We start from the raw sequence: 13999 nt of genomic DNA, 5'->3' as shown, positions 1-13999 counted from the left end.
AGGTGGCCGATTGAATTACATTTTACCCTAAAGTATCCATTTGAACTGGCCTATCACTGAGCCGATTTACGGTTAGGGTGTGCCCTGGTCTTTGACTAGGGCGGGGCAGTGCCCTAAGTAATAAGCAGGTCAGCACAAGGCAGGTGCAGCACAAAATGGAGTCAGTCCTGCTCTGCTTGTCCAGGGGTAGGGAATTTTTGTTAAATTTCCTGGGTCCCACACCAACAACTTTAAAAAGAGACTTTGAGAAAACCACGGATAAAACTTCGAAGGCAGATTTTGCTCCACATTTCCAATCAAGGTCTACTATGTGAAGTATAAATTCATTTCCAACTAATAGGGATTGCTTTAGGTAGAGATATTTTCCTGCCAAAGAGCTTTAAAAAAAAAAAAAATTTAGCCTCAGATATCACCACCAGGTGATAGGAAATAGGTGAGAGAGAGAAACATATTCAACAAAACTATGAGGATAAAATCAGCCAATCCAAAATCTGGGGAATTCAAAAGGACAAATGACCCAGTGTTTTCAACGAGCCCAGGACGTGGAATGAAAGGTGGTGGGACAGAGGAAACTTTTATACTAGAAAGAACAAAAAAACCCCACAAAATTTGAGACATACCAGCTTAATGCAGTGTGCAGGATTTGTGTATTCCAGCTTCAAACCAACAAAAGACCTCTTTGAGATAACTGGGAAAATTTTAACATGGCCTAGTATATGGATGGTATGGATTAATTACTGTTTATTTTGTTGGGTGCAATCACAGTGATTTGGATATACTAAACTTTCAAAAGATCCCATATGTTAGAGCATCATTTTAAAGTAAATCCAGGTAAATAATACAAAGTCCTGGATTTGCTTTAAAATATTCCATGTTGTATTCATGAAATATTATGCAACTAAAAAGTAAATAAAATTAAGAAACTAGGGGATCCCTGGGTGGCTCAGCAGTTTGGCGCCTGCCTTTGGCCTAGGGCGTGATCCTGGAGTCCCGGGATCGAGTCCCACGTCGGGCTCCCGGCATGGAACCTGCTTCTCTCTCCTCCTATGCCTGTGCCTCTCTTTCTCTCTCTACATCTATCATGAATAATAAATAAATCTTTAAAAAAATTAAAAATATATTTTAAAAAATAGTTAAGAAACTAAAGATATATATTTTTTTTTCACAGAATTTGCAAACAGTACATACAAACGCAAGTGGAAAATAATGTTTCAGATGAACAAGTTCCTCCAGGGAACCATGCTTCAGCTTAGCTGAAGGTCAGCATAACATTTTCAGGGTTAGATTATTTAGGAATTATGCTATCAGATCTGCTTTGGGCTGAACTGTATTCCCTCCAAATTCATTTGTTGTAGTGCTAACCCCCACTACCTCTGAATGAGACTGAATTACACTAGGTGATAGGGTCTTTAAAGAGGTCATTAAGTTAACATGGGGTCATCAGAGTAAACCCAAATCCAATAGGACTGATACCCTTATCAAAAGAGGACATTAGGACACACACAAGTACAGAGAGAAGACCAGGTGAGGACACAGGGAAAGAGCCATCCATCCACAAGTCCAAGGAGAGAGGCCTCAGAAGAGACAACTCTGCTTGCTGATACCTTGATCTTGGACTTTAGCCTCCAGAACTGTGAGAAAATATACCTCTGTTGCTTAAGCCACTCAATCTGTGGCACTTATTATAGCAGCCCTAGCATGATTTTTTTTATTGGATCCTTCTTTTACCGTACCTACTTGGCAACAAATCACCAGAAAGAGGAATGGTTCTAACTGTATGGGCATTATAGTTTCTCATGTACAGTGTTAAAAATATATATATAACACTGCTGAAACTCTGATCACTGAAGCATTTAATGCATCCATGTGGACAAGGAAACAGCCCAAACCATACTACTGGTGGCAAAGTGAATCAAGATCCAGATGAGGGTTTAGCTTCAGTGATCATACTGCCCCTCATACTCTGGGAGCTTAGAAATGACATGCATACCAAAAACTTGGCAATGTCTTCTGACATCAACAGAAACACTCTTAGCTCAGACACAGCCATTCCTCATAACCGAAGGAAGTGCCAAGGTAATTGTCTGGTAAGATCAAAGCTCTCAAAGCTTCCTGCAGAAAGTAGAGAACTCCAGCTGCTCCTGTACAAGCAGGTTGTGGACACCCACACGACAGACAAGAAAGGAGTCAAGTATTACCTCTGACCAGAATCCTGATCTGGTAACAAAAGGTGGTAGAAGTCCAGCGCCAGACTGTCTGCCAAAGTCTTTTTATATGCATTATCTCGTTCAATCTTAATCAAGAAGTAAAAGCCCAGGGGATGGGATGGGTACCTGGGTGACGGGTATTCAGGAGGACATGTGATGGAATGAGCACGAAGTATTACAAATGAATCACAGACCCCCTCCCTCTGAAACTAATAATAAACTATATGTTAACTAATTGAATTTAATTAAAAATAAATAAAATTAATAATTAAAGAAATAAAAGAAGAAAAAGCCCAGAGGATACCTCTGTTTCCATCAGCTCCACATGTGACCTGCCCATATCCACAAATAATCTTTAAAAGTCTTTTGGGGGATCCCTGGGTGGCGCAGCGGTTTGGCGCCTGCCTTTGGCCCAGGGCGCGATCCTGGAGACCCGGGATCGAGTCCCACATCAGGCTCCCGGTGCATGGACCTGCTTCTCCCTCTGCCTATGTCTCTGCCTCTCTCTCTCTCTCTCTGTGACTATCATAAATAAATAAAAATTAAAAAAAAAAAAAAAGTCTTTTGGAATTCAGAATGGACAGCTGGTGTTTGAACGCATCCAAACTATATCTGAATTCATACCTATACTTTTTCTAGCACTGTGTCATTTTTACTTTAATTTGAAATCAGTCAATGAACTTCAGAATCACCAACTAAATGAGATAGATGGTGGGGAGAGGGGGCACCTGGGTGGCTCAGTGGTTGAGCATCTGCCTTTGGCTCAGGTCCTGATCCCGGGGTCCTGGGATCGAGTCCTACATCAGGCTCCCCATAGGGAGCCTGCTTCTCCCCTTGTCTATGTCTCTGTCTCTCTGTGTGTCTCTCATGAATAAATAAATAAAATCTTAAAAAAAAAATTTTTTTAAATAGGGCAGCCCAGGTGGCTCAGTGGTTTAGCACTGCCTTCAGCCCAGGGCATGATCCTGAGACCCAGGATCGAGTCCTGCGTCGGGCTCCTTGCATGGAGCCTGCTTCTCCTTCTGCCTGTGTCTCTGCCTCTCTTGTCTCTCATGAATAAATAAATAAAATCTTTTTTAAAATTTTAAAAATAAATGAAATAAATGGGAAAACTACAAAATGCTGCAGTTCCAACACTCACATTCAGTCTGTGGTCAAGTAGCATATGTCAAGAATGACAAATGTATTAACGCAGATGCTGGTTTTCTGCAGAACAGACCATCTTATTCTTAGAAAATACACAGGGCTTCTTCAAGAATGCCATCTTTCCGAAGTCATCGTGAAAGGGACTTTGAGCAAGCCATCTAAATTTGACCCAGCCAGACGGACAGAGCTCTACTTTCTGTGCTCTTAGAACCAGGACCCTACAAGAGTCACAAGTGGACTCCCCATCTCATTGATTTTGTTTCTACCTAATACACCCATTCACTAAAACCTCAGTTTCATCTATTAACAAAAAAAAAGTACTTCCCCTGCCATAGACAGAAAATCCCCGATCCTGAGAGATTAAGCCAAAAGTAAAGTACTTGAAGAGAAGGGGAGCCGGGGTTGAGGGTGGGAAGGGTGGAATGGGTCAGGAATCAACACTAAGCAACCCAAATTCTTGCTACCTGGAGTGTGACAAGCAGAAAGACTGTGGCTGTGATGCATAGGCAAGAAGCCAAAAGCCTCCTCCTCTGAATCCACACCATGCTGCCCGGCCCTGGGTGACTGACAGAGGGCGAGCCTGGTTACCAGGTGTTCTCGAGTCGGCCCACAGCCCAAGACAACTTCACGCAGAGGAACCATCTGGGTGCCAATTTCTTCCACTGTCATTCCTGCTGGGACCTGGTCTCCATGAAGGATTGAGATCCGAGGTTCTGCGCGGGTCTGGCTTGGCATCGAGAGGGAACAGCATGCAGTCGTCTTAAGCTATCATCAGAGCAGCTGGAGATTCTTCAAACCAGAAGGCGTCAAAAAATTCTGTAACAAATGAATAATCTTTTAGCCATAATACAGAAGATTTAATAAATGTGGTCTTTCAGGGTTGTCACATAGATAGCCGACACTTTAAAACTAAAAGGAACCTTTGAGAACCTACATACTTTACTCCTAGATAATGAAACCAAAACCAGAGAGGGAAAGTGACTTGGTCAAGGTCACACAGCACATGAGAAGACTATGACAGGTCCACAATTAGGTCCTGAATCTAAATTTCTGTTTCCACTTAATTTTCTCTGCCATCATCCACAAATCACTTACATGGAATCACTTCCTAGGTTTCAAAGGAGTAGAAAAGTGGAATAGAAATGACCACAATTCGGGCTCCTGGGTGGCTCAATTGGTTAAGTGTCTAGCTTGGTTTCAGCTGAGGTCATGATCTCAGGGTTGTGAGACCAAGCTCTGGGTTGGGCTCTGCGCTCAGCAGGGAGCCTGCTTAAGATTCTCTCTCTCCCTTTACCTCCCCCATGCATGCTCTCTCTCTCTCTCTCTCTCTCAAAACTGAAAAAAATTACCAAGATTATCCACCCACTCCTGTAAAAATTAGGAAGATACTAAATAAAAGTTTCAGGCTTGGTTTGAAAATAGATCATGATCAACTGACCCAAACTTTCCCTAAGGAAAACAACATCAGCCACAACATAAGGAATTCTGATTATTGATGTATTTGTTCAGTCTTTTATGGCAAGTGTAACAAAGCAGTGGGTTGTGTGAGCAATATGATTCTCTGTAAGTTCTGAAATAAGATTTCCATCTGTCTGGAATGTATGATCTTTTCAAAAAGTTTAAAGATGAACTAAAGAGTTCCTAAGAATGCCTTTTATTCCCAGGGTTCTGTGCAGTCAAATGTCTTGGTCAAATGACCCAGTGGAGTTTCAGGATACAACAAGGATCAACATTCCTGAGTCGGCTTTACAGGACTCCAAAAACCTGGTTCTGAGATCTGATTGAACATCTCCCAGACATAAAGATATAATTAGAAATATAAAAATGAGGGCACCTGGATGGCTCAGTCAGTTAAACATCTGCCTTCTGTTCAGGTCATGATCTCGGGGTCCTGGGATCAAGCCCCCACATTAGGCTCCCTGCTTGGTGGGGACCCTGCTTCTTCCTCCCCCTCTACCTGCTGCTCCCCCTGCTTGTGCTCTCTGTCAAATTAATTAATTAAAAAAAAGAAGTATATAAATGATATAGAATTCTGGTTAAAAACACTGGCCTTAAAGGTGTACTTCCCTCTAGTGCATCTACCTTGATTTACTCCCTAAGTCCAGGATAAGTTCCTCAAGCAACAAAATGACTCTTGCTTTCAGAAATCACTGATGCTGTGTTTTTCCTCTTTTACCCACGGAACTCCTGCAATCCACAGTGACTAAGAGGAAAGGCTCTCGAGTCAGCCCTCCAGGATGCAAATCTCAACTCCCCAGCTGGTTTAACCTAGCCTCTCAATATCTCAATTTCCAAAACGTAGACAACAAGGGTGCCTAATCAGGAAGTTATTGAGCATTATATGAGATAAGAATACTAGAAGACTTATTTCAGAGTGTGGTGCATAGATGTCCAATAAACCTTTTGCTATCTTATTTTTAAATATTAATTACAATTTTTAATTATACTTTTAAGTGTAAACTGAAGCTCAATTCATATAAAGTATGTTGCTGCCCAATAAACTGGAACTTCAGAAAGAGAAACATCCACTTTGCCAAAGAAAAGTAGATCGCTAATATTTGTTGAGTGACCTATTGTAAGCAAGGCCCTTCCTAAGTGCTCAGCATGCATGAGATCATTCGACCCTCCCACAACTCTATGAAGGAGCAATTGTCCTCATTTTTAGGGATGAGAAAACCAAATTTGAATAAAGTCACTTATCCAACACTACAATTTCGATAAGTACTACAATCAGAAACTAGTCACACTCCAAGGTTCATGCATCCTTTTATATTTTTTAACACTAAGACTATGAAATTCCCATCCAATAATACTAACACAGATTATTCGTCTTAATCAGAGTGGAAAAAAACTGTATACAATCACCCTCCATCAGCCAGTATACCAGAGAAAAAAGTAACAAAAATCTCTAAGAACCTGAAAAGTGCCTTCCCGTCTACTCAGTTGATGCTAGTAGCTATTAACTACCTAAAATGGGGAGATAGCACGTAGGGTTTCAATCCTAGCTCTGCCATTTATACATAATACAAGTTTGGACAAGTTACTAAATCTAAGCTTCGGTTTCTTCACAGTAAAAATTAAACGTTACCGGTCATTATTTCTTTGCCTTGCATAACAGGAAGGCAATCCAATTTCTGTTTTATATGCACAGGCAATTTATTATAGACATAATTAATGTACTCTGCATTAGGTAATGAAATATTACCAACTTAAGTGGGTATAAAACTCTATCATCTTCAGAAGATTTTAACATATATCATTCCACTCAATCTTATGGAAAATCACTTTGTAAAGTAAGCAAGGTAGGTTTTATTCTCAGTTCCCACAAATAAGGAAACTGAGCCTCTGTAAGTTTAAGTGATAGGCCCAAGATCGTAATTTTGAAAGGTTAAAGTGGGTCTAGAGATCAGGTCACCTGTCTCCAGGCTCCCAGGAAAGGAAAGAGGTGAGGGAAACAGTGACCTCTTGTTAGGGTCAGTAATAAAGGATAACAAAAGATAGGAAGAGAATGGGAAGACAGAGTTTGGGATATTTTTACAGCTACCACAATGCTCTCCTAGAGTCTGTCCTAAGTAGGGCCTTTTTAAGTCTTTCCATGGCTTACGACACAATAATTTAAGGTTACAAATTCCCTTTCATCCAAAGAATCTCGATTTAGCTTATACTCCCAAAGCCAGAGGTATAATGAGGTCTCAGGCACCCAGCTGTGGTTAAATACCCACCACCATCCTAGAGAATAGAGCCAGTTAGTATAGATGGTATTACAATTTATAGCATGCAGCAACCGGCCAGACGTTGAGGCACATCAATCTAATATATGTTATCAATTACCCAGAAGCCTGTCATCCAGTAACCAGTCCCCCCACTGGTGGGACAGATGGGCTTGGAGAGCGTGGTGAAAGTCAGTAAGCACCATGCAATGGGACTCCAGGAGGAAAGCAGCTCCCTCCTGTTTCATCACCTCCTGCAAGGTGAATCTCAGAATCCACCAAGAGGATGCCCCAGAACCCTCCTTGCCTGGTGAAGCAATGTGTGTTTGTTCAGACCACCATGGTAGGTAACATCTGAAACGGACGCTCGCTAACCAACCTTCTTGACCCTGGAGCTGAGCTCCTGAAACGCAGTTTTCAGCTTGTGTGCACTGCCTGGGGCTGGCCATCTGCTGCCCAGAGTGGAGTCTGAAGCTCAGCGTGACTACCTCACACTCCTGCAAGCACTAGTCTATCAAAACCGGCAGTACCTTCACCCTAAAAGAATTTCAAATTTCTCCATTTTGTTTTGAATTAAAACAGACAGAGGAGAGATCTTAAGGCAAATTAGCAGTCTAAGGATGCCAGCTTCCAATTTCAGCCTTGCAGTGCCTGCCAGTCCAAAGTACAGGGTAAGGGTCTCAGAAATGGGACTCAGGAGATGATTTCTACCCTGCATCTTTGAGGATAAAGTGAGAAGGTAACCCTAGGAGATGTGCAAGGTGTTCTGAGCCAGACACTTTGTGTGTCTCTATCTTTCCTCCCTGTCCCCGTGGCAGGGGGAAAGAGGCGAGGCAGATGCTGGGAGCTCTTAGAAGGCTCCTTTGATCATCTCTCCTCTAGAAATTGGTGTGTCAGTTGAGTTAAAAAGCAACCGACTGTCTAAATAGAGCTTAAGGTTATACCAGGGAGAGTCTTTAAAAGGAATGTATCTAATTACCAGGCTTAGATTATACCCACTAAGGTGTAATTTCTGAGGTAGGTTTGACTCTTTCAAAATGTTTTCATTTTATAATGTATAAATCCTCACAATATCCCTCAAACATGGCTGTCCTGGGAAAGACAGATCATGGTAGGCTGGTGGGAAGGTCTACGGGCCTTTGGACAACTCTCCAGGTGTTTTTAATCAGTCCCTTCAACTACTTGTCCTCTGCAATACTTTTTTTTTTTTTAAGGTTTTATTTAACACGAGATGAACACTGGGTATTATATGTTGGTAAACTGAATTTAGATTTAAAAATATATTTTTTATTTATTTATTTGAGAGAGAAAGTGTGCACCAACAGGGGGAACAGCAGAGCTGAACCGGGAGCCCTGATGTGGGGCTCAATCCGAGGACCCTGGATCATGAGCTGAGCCAAAAGCAGACGCTTATCCGCTTAACTGACTGAGCCACCCAGGCACTCCAACACTCCTCTTTCATTCCTATTTGGTTTCTTCAAAACCCTGACAACTGGTGTTCCTACCAGTCTGACCCCTTGCACTCTCCATTTGGCTGTAGTTGTTTCTGGAATGTAAACTGGATCTCTCTCCTCTGATTAAAATCCATCAGTGGCTTCCCACAGATTTCAAGATAAAGATCAAATGCATTAGTTTAGAAAACAAGACTCCCGGGACTCTGCCCTACTTCTCCAGCTTCCACCACAACAAACCCTTTGTTCCGACTATTCCTGGAATGTAGCTTCCTGTTGTGTGCTCTAGTCCCTACCTATAACCACATCTCTTTCACCATCCTAGCCATTCTCCTAGAGGGTCCAGGCCACCTGTGCTGGCAAGCCTTACCCCTCCCAATGCCAAGTTGGGAGATGTAGGTCCCTATCATTGTGCTTGTTTCTATCACAGCAGTGGAAGGAACGCAGGAGGCTGGGAGAATTCAGGAAATTTTCTAAAGTCATTTTATTGGATGCATGTAACACAATTGTTGAATGTTAAAAAGTTGACGTACTCTGTTAACTTGCAGACTTCCTTGGTGTCTGTGCCTGTTGCTTGGGTACCTGGTGAACATGGCATGGTAGTTCCAGTTTCCATGTTCCTACAATTTTCTTTTTCATTTTTTAAGAGTTTTTATTTATTTATTCATGAGAGACACAGAGAGAGAGGCAGAGACATAGGCAGAGGGAGAAGCAGACTCCCTGCGAGGCGACTGATTCGGGACTGGATTCCAGGACCCCAGGATCACGACCTGAGCTGAAGGCAGATGCTCAACCACTGAGCAACCCATATGCCCCCTCCAATTTTCTTTATTTATTGGTGTTCGTTTTCCTCCTTTTTAAATAGACTTCATATCTTGCTAAGCATTTATTTTTACTAGAGTGCTTAGGTTTGCAGATTGCAGATTTCTATCTGGGATGGTCATGCTCTTCCACCAAGCACACCTTTCAGGTGAGACAGATAAAGAATAAGGAGATAAAGGAATACTAGCCATCTCATGAGGCAAGGCTGGTGATTAACGGTGGGGAGGGGAATAGAATTTGCAGCCTGAGACCTTCACATCTCCCTTATAGAACTTAAGGTGATGCCATTCTTAAACTCTTAAATTCTGGCCATGCTGAAGCATTCAGATTATGCAGTATTAATTAATACAATCTCATTTAGTGGGTCTACTTAACACAGAAACTAAATTAAAACATACCCAGACCAAAAAAAAAAAAAAAAAAAAAACCAGAAAAGACTGATATGAAGCCCCAAATAAAAGCATTCAAAAAGAATATTTTTTTTAATGGAGGTGAGGGCACAATATTGAAGATCTTGTCCTGCACTAAGAATTTAAGAATTTAGCCAGCTCCTGAAGAGCAATACCTTCTCATCTTTTTCCTTTAAGATCTTCTTAGTAACTGTTCTTTCTCCAAGAAGGGTTTATTGGTTATAATGTAACAACCTTCCTACCTGGCAAAAGATTTGAATTAAAATCCTTCATCTGAAAAAAAAAAATCCTTCATCTGCCTTTCATCATTTACCTAATCATGAATAAGGCACTGGTTAAATAATATCAACACAGTAAGGCTAAGACTTCACATGTCCAAAGACAAAGGGCTGAACCAGGTGATCTCCTGGGGTCTCATCCCAAAATGAAGCTCTCTGATCCCACAAATAGTGTCCAGGAGCAAAAACTCTCCATAGAAGAAAGACTGATCAAGTAAAGAGACCGTGACCAAGACAATTTGAGTCATGATAAACTAAGATTTCTGTAAATATAAAGAAATATTTCTATATAACAAGTTTAGGATTACTTTATCTTCATTCTCTGTTATAGTAATTCAGCATTAACTTTTGAAAACTCAAATTTTATTCTCAAAGAATATCTGAAAGACATTGTAAATAAAGACAGATTTTTTTTTTAATGTTTAACAACCCATGTTCAGTAACACTAACAATGTTCATTGGGAAGTGCTGGTAATTGAATTAGGTACTGTATTTCCACTGAAATCAACACTCTATATTCCACATTTAGAAAGCACTTAAACATGGGTTGGAAATGTCCACATTTGAGCAATACTCACATCTATGAATAATATTATTATTTGTCCAGACTATGTCCTTGTTCTTTATTTTCTTAATTTAACACTAGTTTGAATTTTTAAAAATATACTGTTTGTAGATATACAGTTTTTTAAAATGAATAATAAAATATAAGCCATAATCACAGTAATAGTTAAGGCTGAGTATTTAATTCACTGTTACACACTGCCATCTAGCAGGAAGCCAGCAAAGGAAGAGTTACTACAGCAGTTTCAAAAACGGAGCAGACCTTAAGGAACGTCTGACGCTAGGACATTGCCTGTGGCTTGCAGACAGAGGAAGGAGAAAGTTCTGAAATTGAGTGCTTCTAGATTGGTGACTCTGCCACTTTAGTGTGCAGATACCTGGGGATGCTTATTCAGAGCGATAGCCAAGACCACCTGAAAGCCCTCCCTCTGAGGGACCACGGGGGGTACAGAAACAATGCCCTACTTGTAGTGTGCCATCACTAGCAAGCCCAAGATTGGTCATGAGCTCCTGGGTTGTCTCAAGGTGAGGCAAGGAAGGGCGTACAAAGAAAACGAGGTCAACGAGGTCGTGAAGACCAACTTGCCATACAGAACACTGGAGGAGGCCAGAGCCCGTACACTCCGCAAAGTCAACCAGCCAAGTCAACCAGCCAAGTCACGGCAACGCATTTGAGGGAGCCGAGGCCGTGAGCGGGGGGCAGTCTGTTGGAGCTGTGATGCTAAGGAAAACAGTCATTTTGCATGACACTTGTTACATAGTAAAGAATCATTAAAAGATTCCCAGGAAGGGATATCTGGGTGGCTCAGGGGTTGAGCATCTGCCTTCAGCCCAGGGCGTGATCCCAAGGTCCTGGGATAAGTCCCTCCACCCCCCACTCCCGCCCCATCGAGCTCCCTGCATGGAGCCTGCTTCTCCCTCTGCCTATGTCTCTGCCTCTCTCTCTCTGGGTCTCTCATGAATAAATAAATAAAATCTTAAAAAAAAAAAAAGATGCCCGGGAAATGAAAATGACATCCGTGTTATCTCTCCGTCTTATACAAAATGAGTTTTATTCTGAAGGCGCTAATGGGGTACAAGAATAGGGAAGAAATGGATTGCGGATGGATAACCAAAGCCGGCCCTTCTGGGGGCTCTCCACACACACTCAAGGGACACACACACCCCAGGCACACACACACACATACCAGGGACACACACACCAACACACACACACCCCAGGCACACACACACACACACACACCACACATCCCAGGCACACACACACACACACACACACACACACCCCAGGCACACACACACACCACACATCCCAGGCACACACACACACACCACACATCCCAGGCACACACACACACACACACACACCCCAGGCACACACACACACACACACACACACACCCCAGGCACACACACCCCAGGCACACACACACACACCACACATCCCAGGCGCACACACACACACACACACACACCCCAGGCACACACACACACACACACACACACCCCAGGCACACACACACACACACACACCCCCCAGGCACACACACACACACACACACACCCCAGGCACACACACACACACACACCACACATCCCAGGCACACACACACACACACCCCAGGCACACACACACACACCACACATCCCAGGCGCACACACACACACACACACACACACCAGGCACACACACACACACACACACACACACACCCCAGGCACACACACACACCACACATCCCAGGCACGTACACACACACACACACACCACACATCCCAGGCACACACACACACCCCAGGCACACACACACACACACACACACACCCCAGGCACACACACACACCACACATCCCAGGCACGCACGCACACACACACACACACACACACCCCAGGCGCACACACACACACACACACACACACCCCAGGCGCACACACACACACACACACCCCAGGCACACACACACACACACACACACACACACACACACACACGGCCCAGGGCATTTTTCTCCATTCAATCCGCGACGCTCCTCTAGCTGGGCGGTCAGGACCGCTCCCACGTGAGCACACAACTCCAGCAACAAGTGATTCTCCGTGAACGTGGGCGGGGGAGCAACCCGCAGCCCCCGGGGCGGGGCTCGGCTCCGGGGCCGGCGGGCGGCGCGGGGGCGGCGGAGGGGAGCGGCCTGAACTGCCGGGTCGCCCGCGGCGGGAGCCCCGCGCCTCCCCGCGCCTCCCCGCGCCTCCCCGCGCCGCCCCGCGCCGCCCCGCGCCTCCCCGCGCCTCCCCGGGCTCCTGCGCGGCCCCGGCCTCCCGCCTGCGCTCTTCAGCCCCGAGGAGGTTTCCCTCGCGGGCAGCGGCCCCGAAAGCGCTGCCTGGGGCTTCCCGAAACGGACGCGGCTCCCCGGCCGGCGCACAAGCCCGTCTTTCCCCCCGACACGCTCGCTCGGGCACAGCGGCGGGGGCGCGGAGCGCGCGGGGGCTGCCGGCGGCCCGGCCCGGGACCGCCCGACGGGACGCGGCGCCTCCCACTCACCTCGGGCTCGGGGGAGGGGGCCCGCTCCGTGGCCCGCAGCCCCGCCGAGTTGCACTTTCAGTTTGCGCCTGCCCGAGCTGGGGCGAAGACTCGGAGAGGAGGTTGGGAAGGGGGGGCTGACGGCCCGCCCGCCCGGGCCCCGCGATCCTCCATCCGGGTTTTCCCCGGTGCCGGCTTGGAGCCGGGGGCCGGGGTTCCCGGGAGCCCGCGGGCCTCGCCTCGCTGGGGCCAGGCCGGCTGCACCGAGCTCCTGGGACGCTCCTGCCAGTCTCCTGAGTAGGTCGTGGGACGCTTCTCGGACTCGGCTAGCACGAGGCCAGTCCCGAGTCACCTGTGCAGGAAAGCTGAGAACACGGTAAGCGAGCGGCGACCCGGGTGCCTTTAATCAGGTGCCCCTGCTTGGTAGACGGAGCAGGATGGTCATTTGCCCGTAAAAATGTCCAGCAGGCTACTGAATTCCAAAATCGGAGAACCCAACTCCAAATTCGGAGAACGCAACTAGAATTGGATTTAGAACCCAGCCTGCAGGGAGCTGATAAGCGTAGGGAGGTAATGCAAGACCTTGGCAGAGCCAGGGCTAGGGTGAGGCAAGTGAGGCATCCGGGGCTCAAAGTAGGAGACGCTGACTGGGCCATGGTAAATGCGGGGCACCCTTGCAGGAACCTAGAGTCATTGCTGCCCTAGGCCTGCCTCACGGTACCCCTGGCCCTGAGAGGTCAGTTCCAGTGCCAAGCACCTCAATTAACTTCTCTACAGAAACTGGTTAATGATATTATCAATTTCAAGAAACACCGAAAACAGAGGAAAAGCTTGATAAATTGGTTATCATCACAGAAGGCAAATTCTGTTCATCATAGACACTATTGGTAGAAAG

The 13999-nt window shown here is 45.2% G+C and overlaps 1 protein-coding gene across 5 annotated transcripts in view; it reads right to left on the bottom strand.

The window, feature by feature from the left end:
- FUT10 (fucosyltransferase 10) overlaps nucleotides 1-13266 on the bottom strand; it is a 160124-nt gene extending 146858 nt beyond the window's left edge. For 3 of the 5 annotated variants that reach the window (XM_072763544.1, XM_072763545.1, XM_072763543.1), the window contains exons 1-2: nucleotides 13126-13230; nucleotides 3942-4169 (exon numbers count right to left, since the gene is read on the bottom strand). In XM_072763544.1, the coding sequence (XP_072619645.1) occupies nucleotides 3942-4088 (147 nt within the window). In that variant the 5' untranslated portion in view covers nucleotides 4089-4169; nucleotides 13126-13230. Of the gene's footprint in view, nucleotides 1-3817; nucleotides 4170-13125 lie in introns of all 5 variants that reach the window. The other 2 variants (XM_025993575.2, XM_072763547.1) reach the window with 2 other exon arrangements.
- Between the last annotated feature and the right edge of the window lie 733 nt (nucleotides 13267-13999).

The sequence above is a fragment of the Vulpes vulpes genome, chromosome 7 (genome assembly GCF_048418805.1).
Source record: "Vulpes vulpes isolate BD-2025 chromosome 7, VulVul3, whole genome shotgun sequence".
Classification (NCBI taxonomy): Eukaryota; Metazoa; Chordata; class Mammalia; order Carnivora; family Canidae; genus Vulpes; species Vulpes vulpes.
The sequence above is the reverse complement of the archived record's forward strand: the minus strand, read 5'-3'. Positions and strand labels throughout refer to the sequence as shown.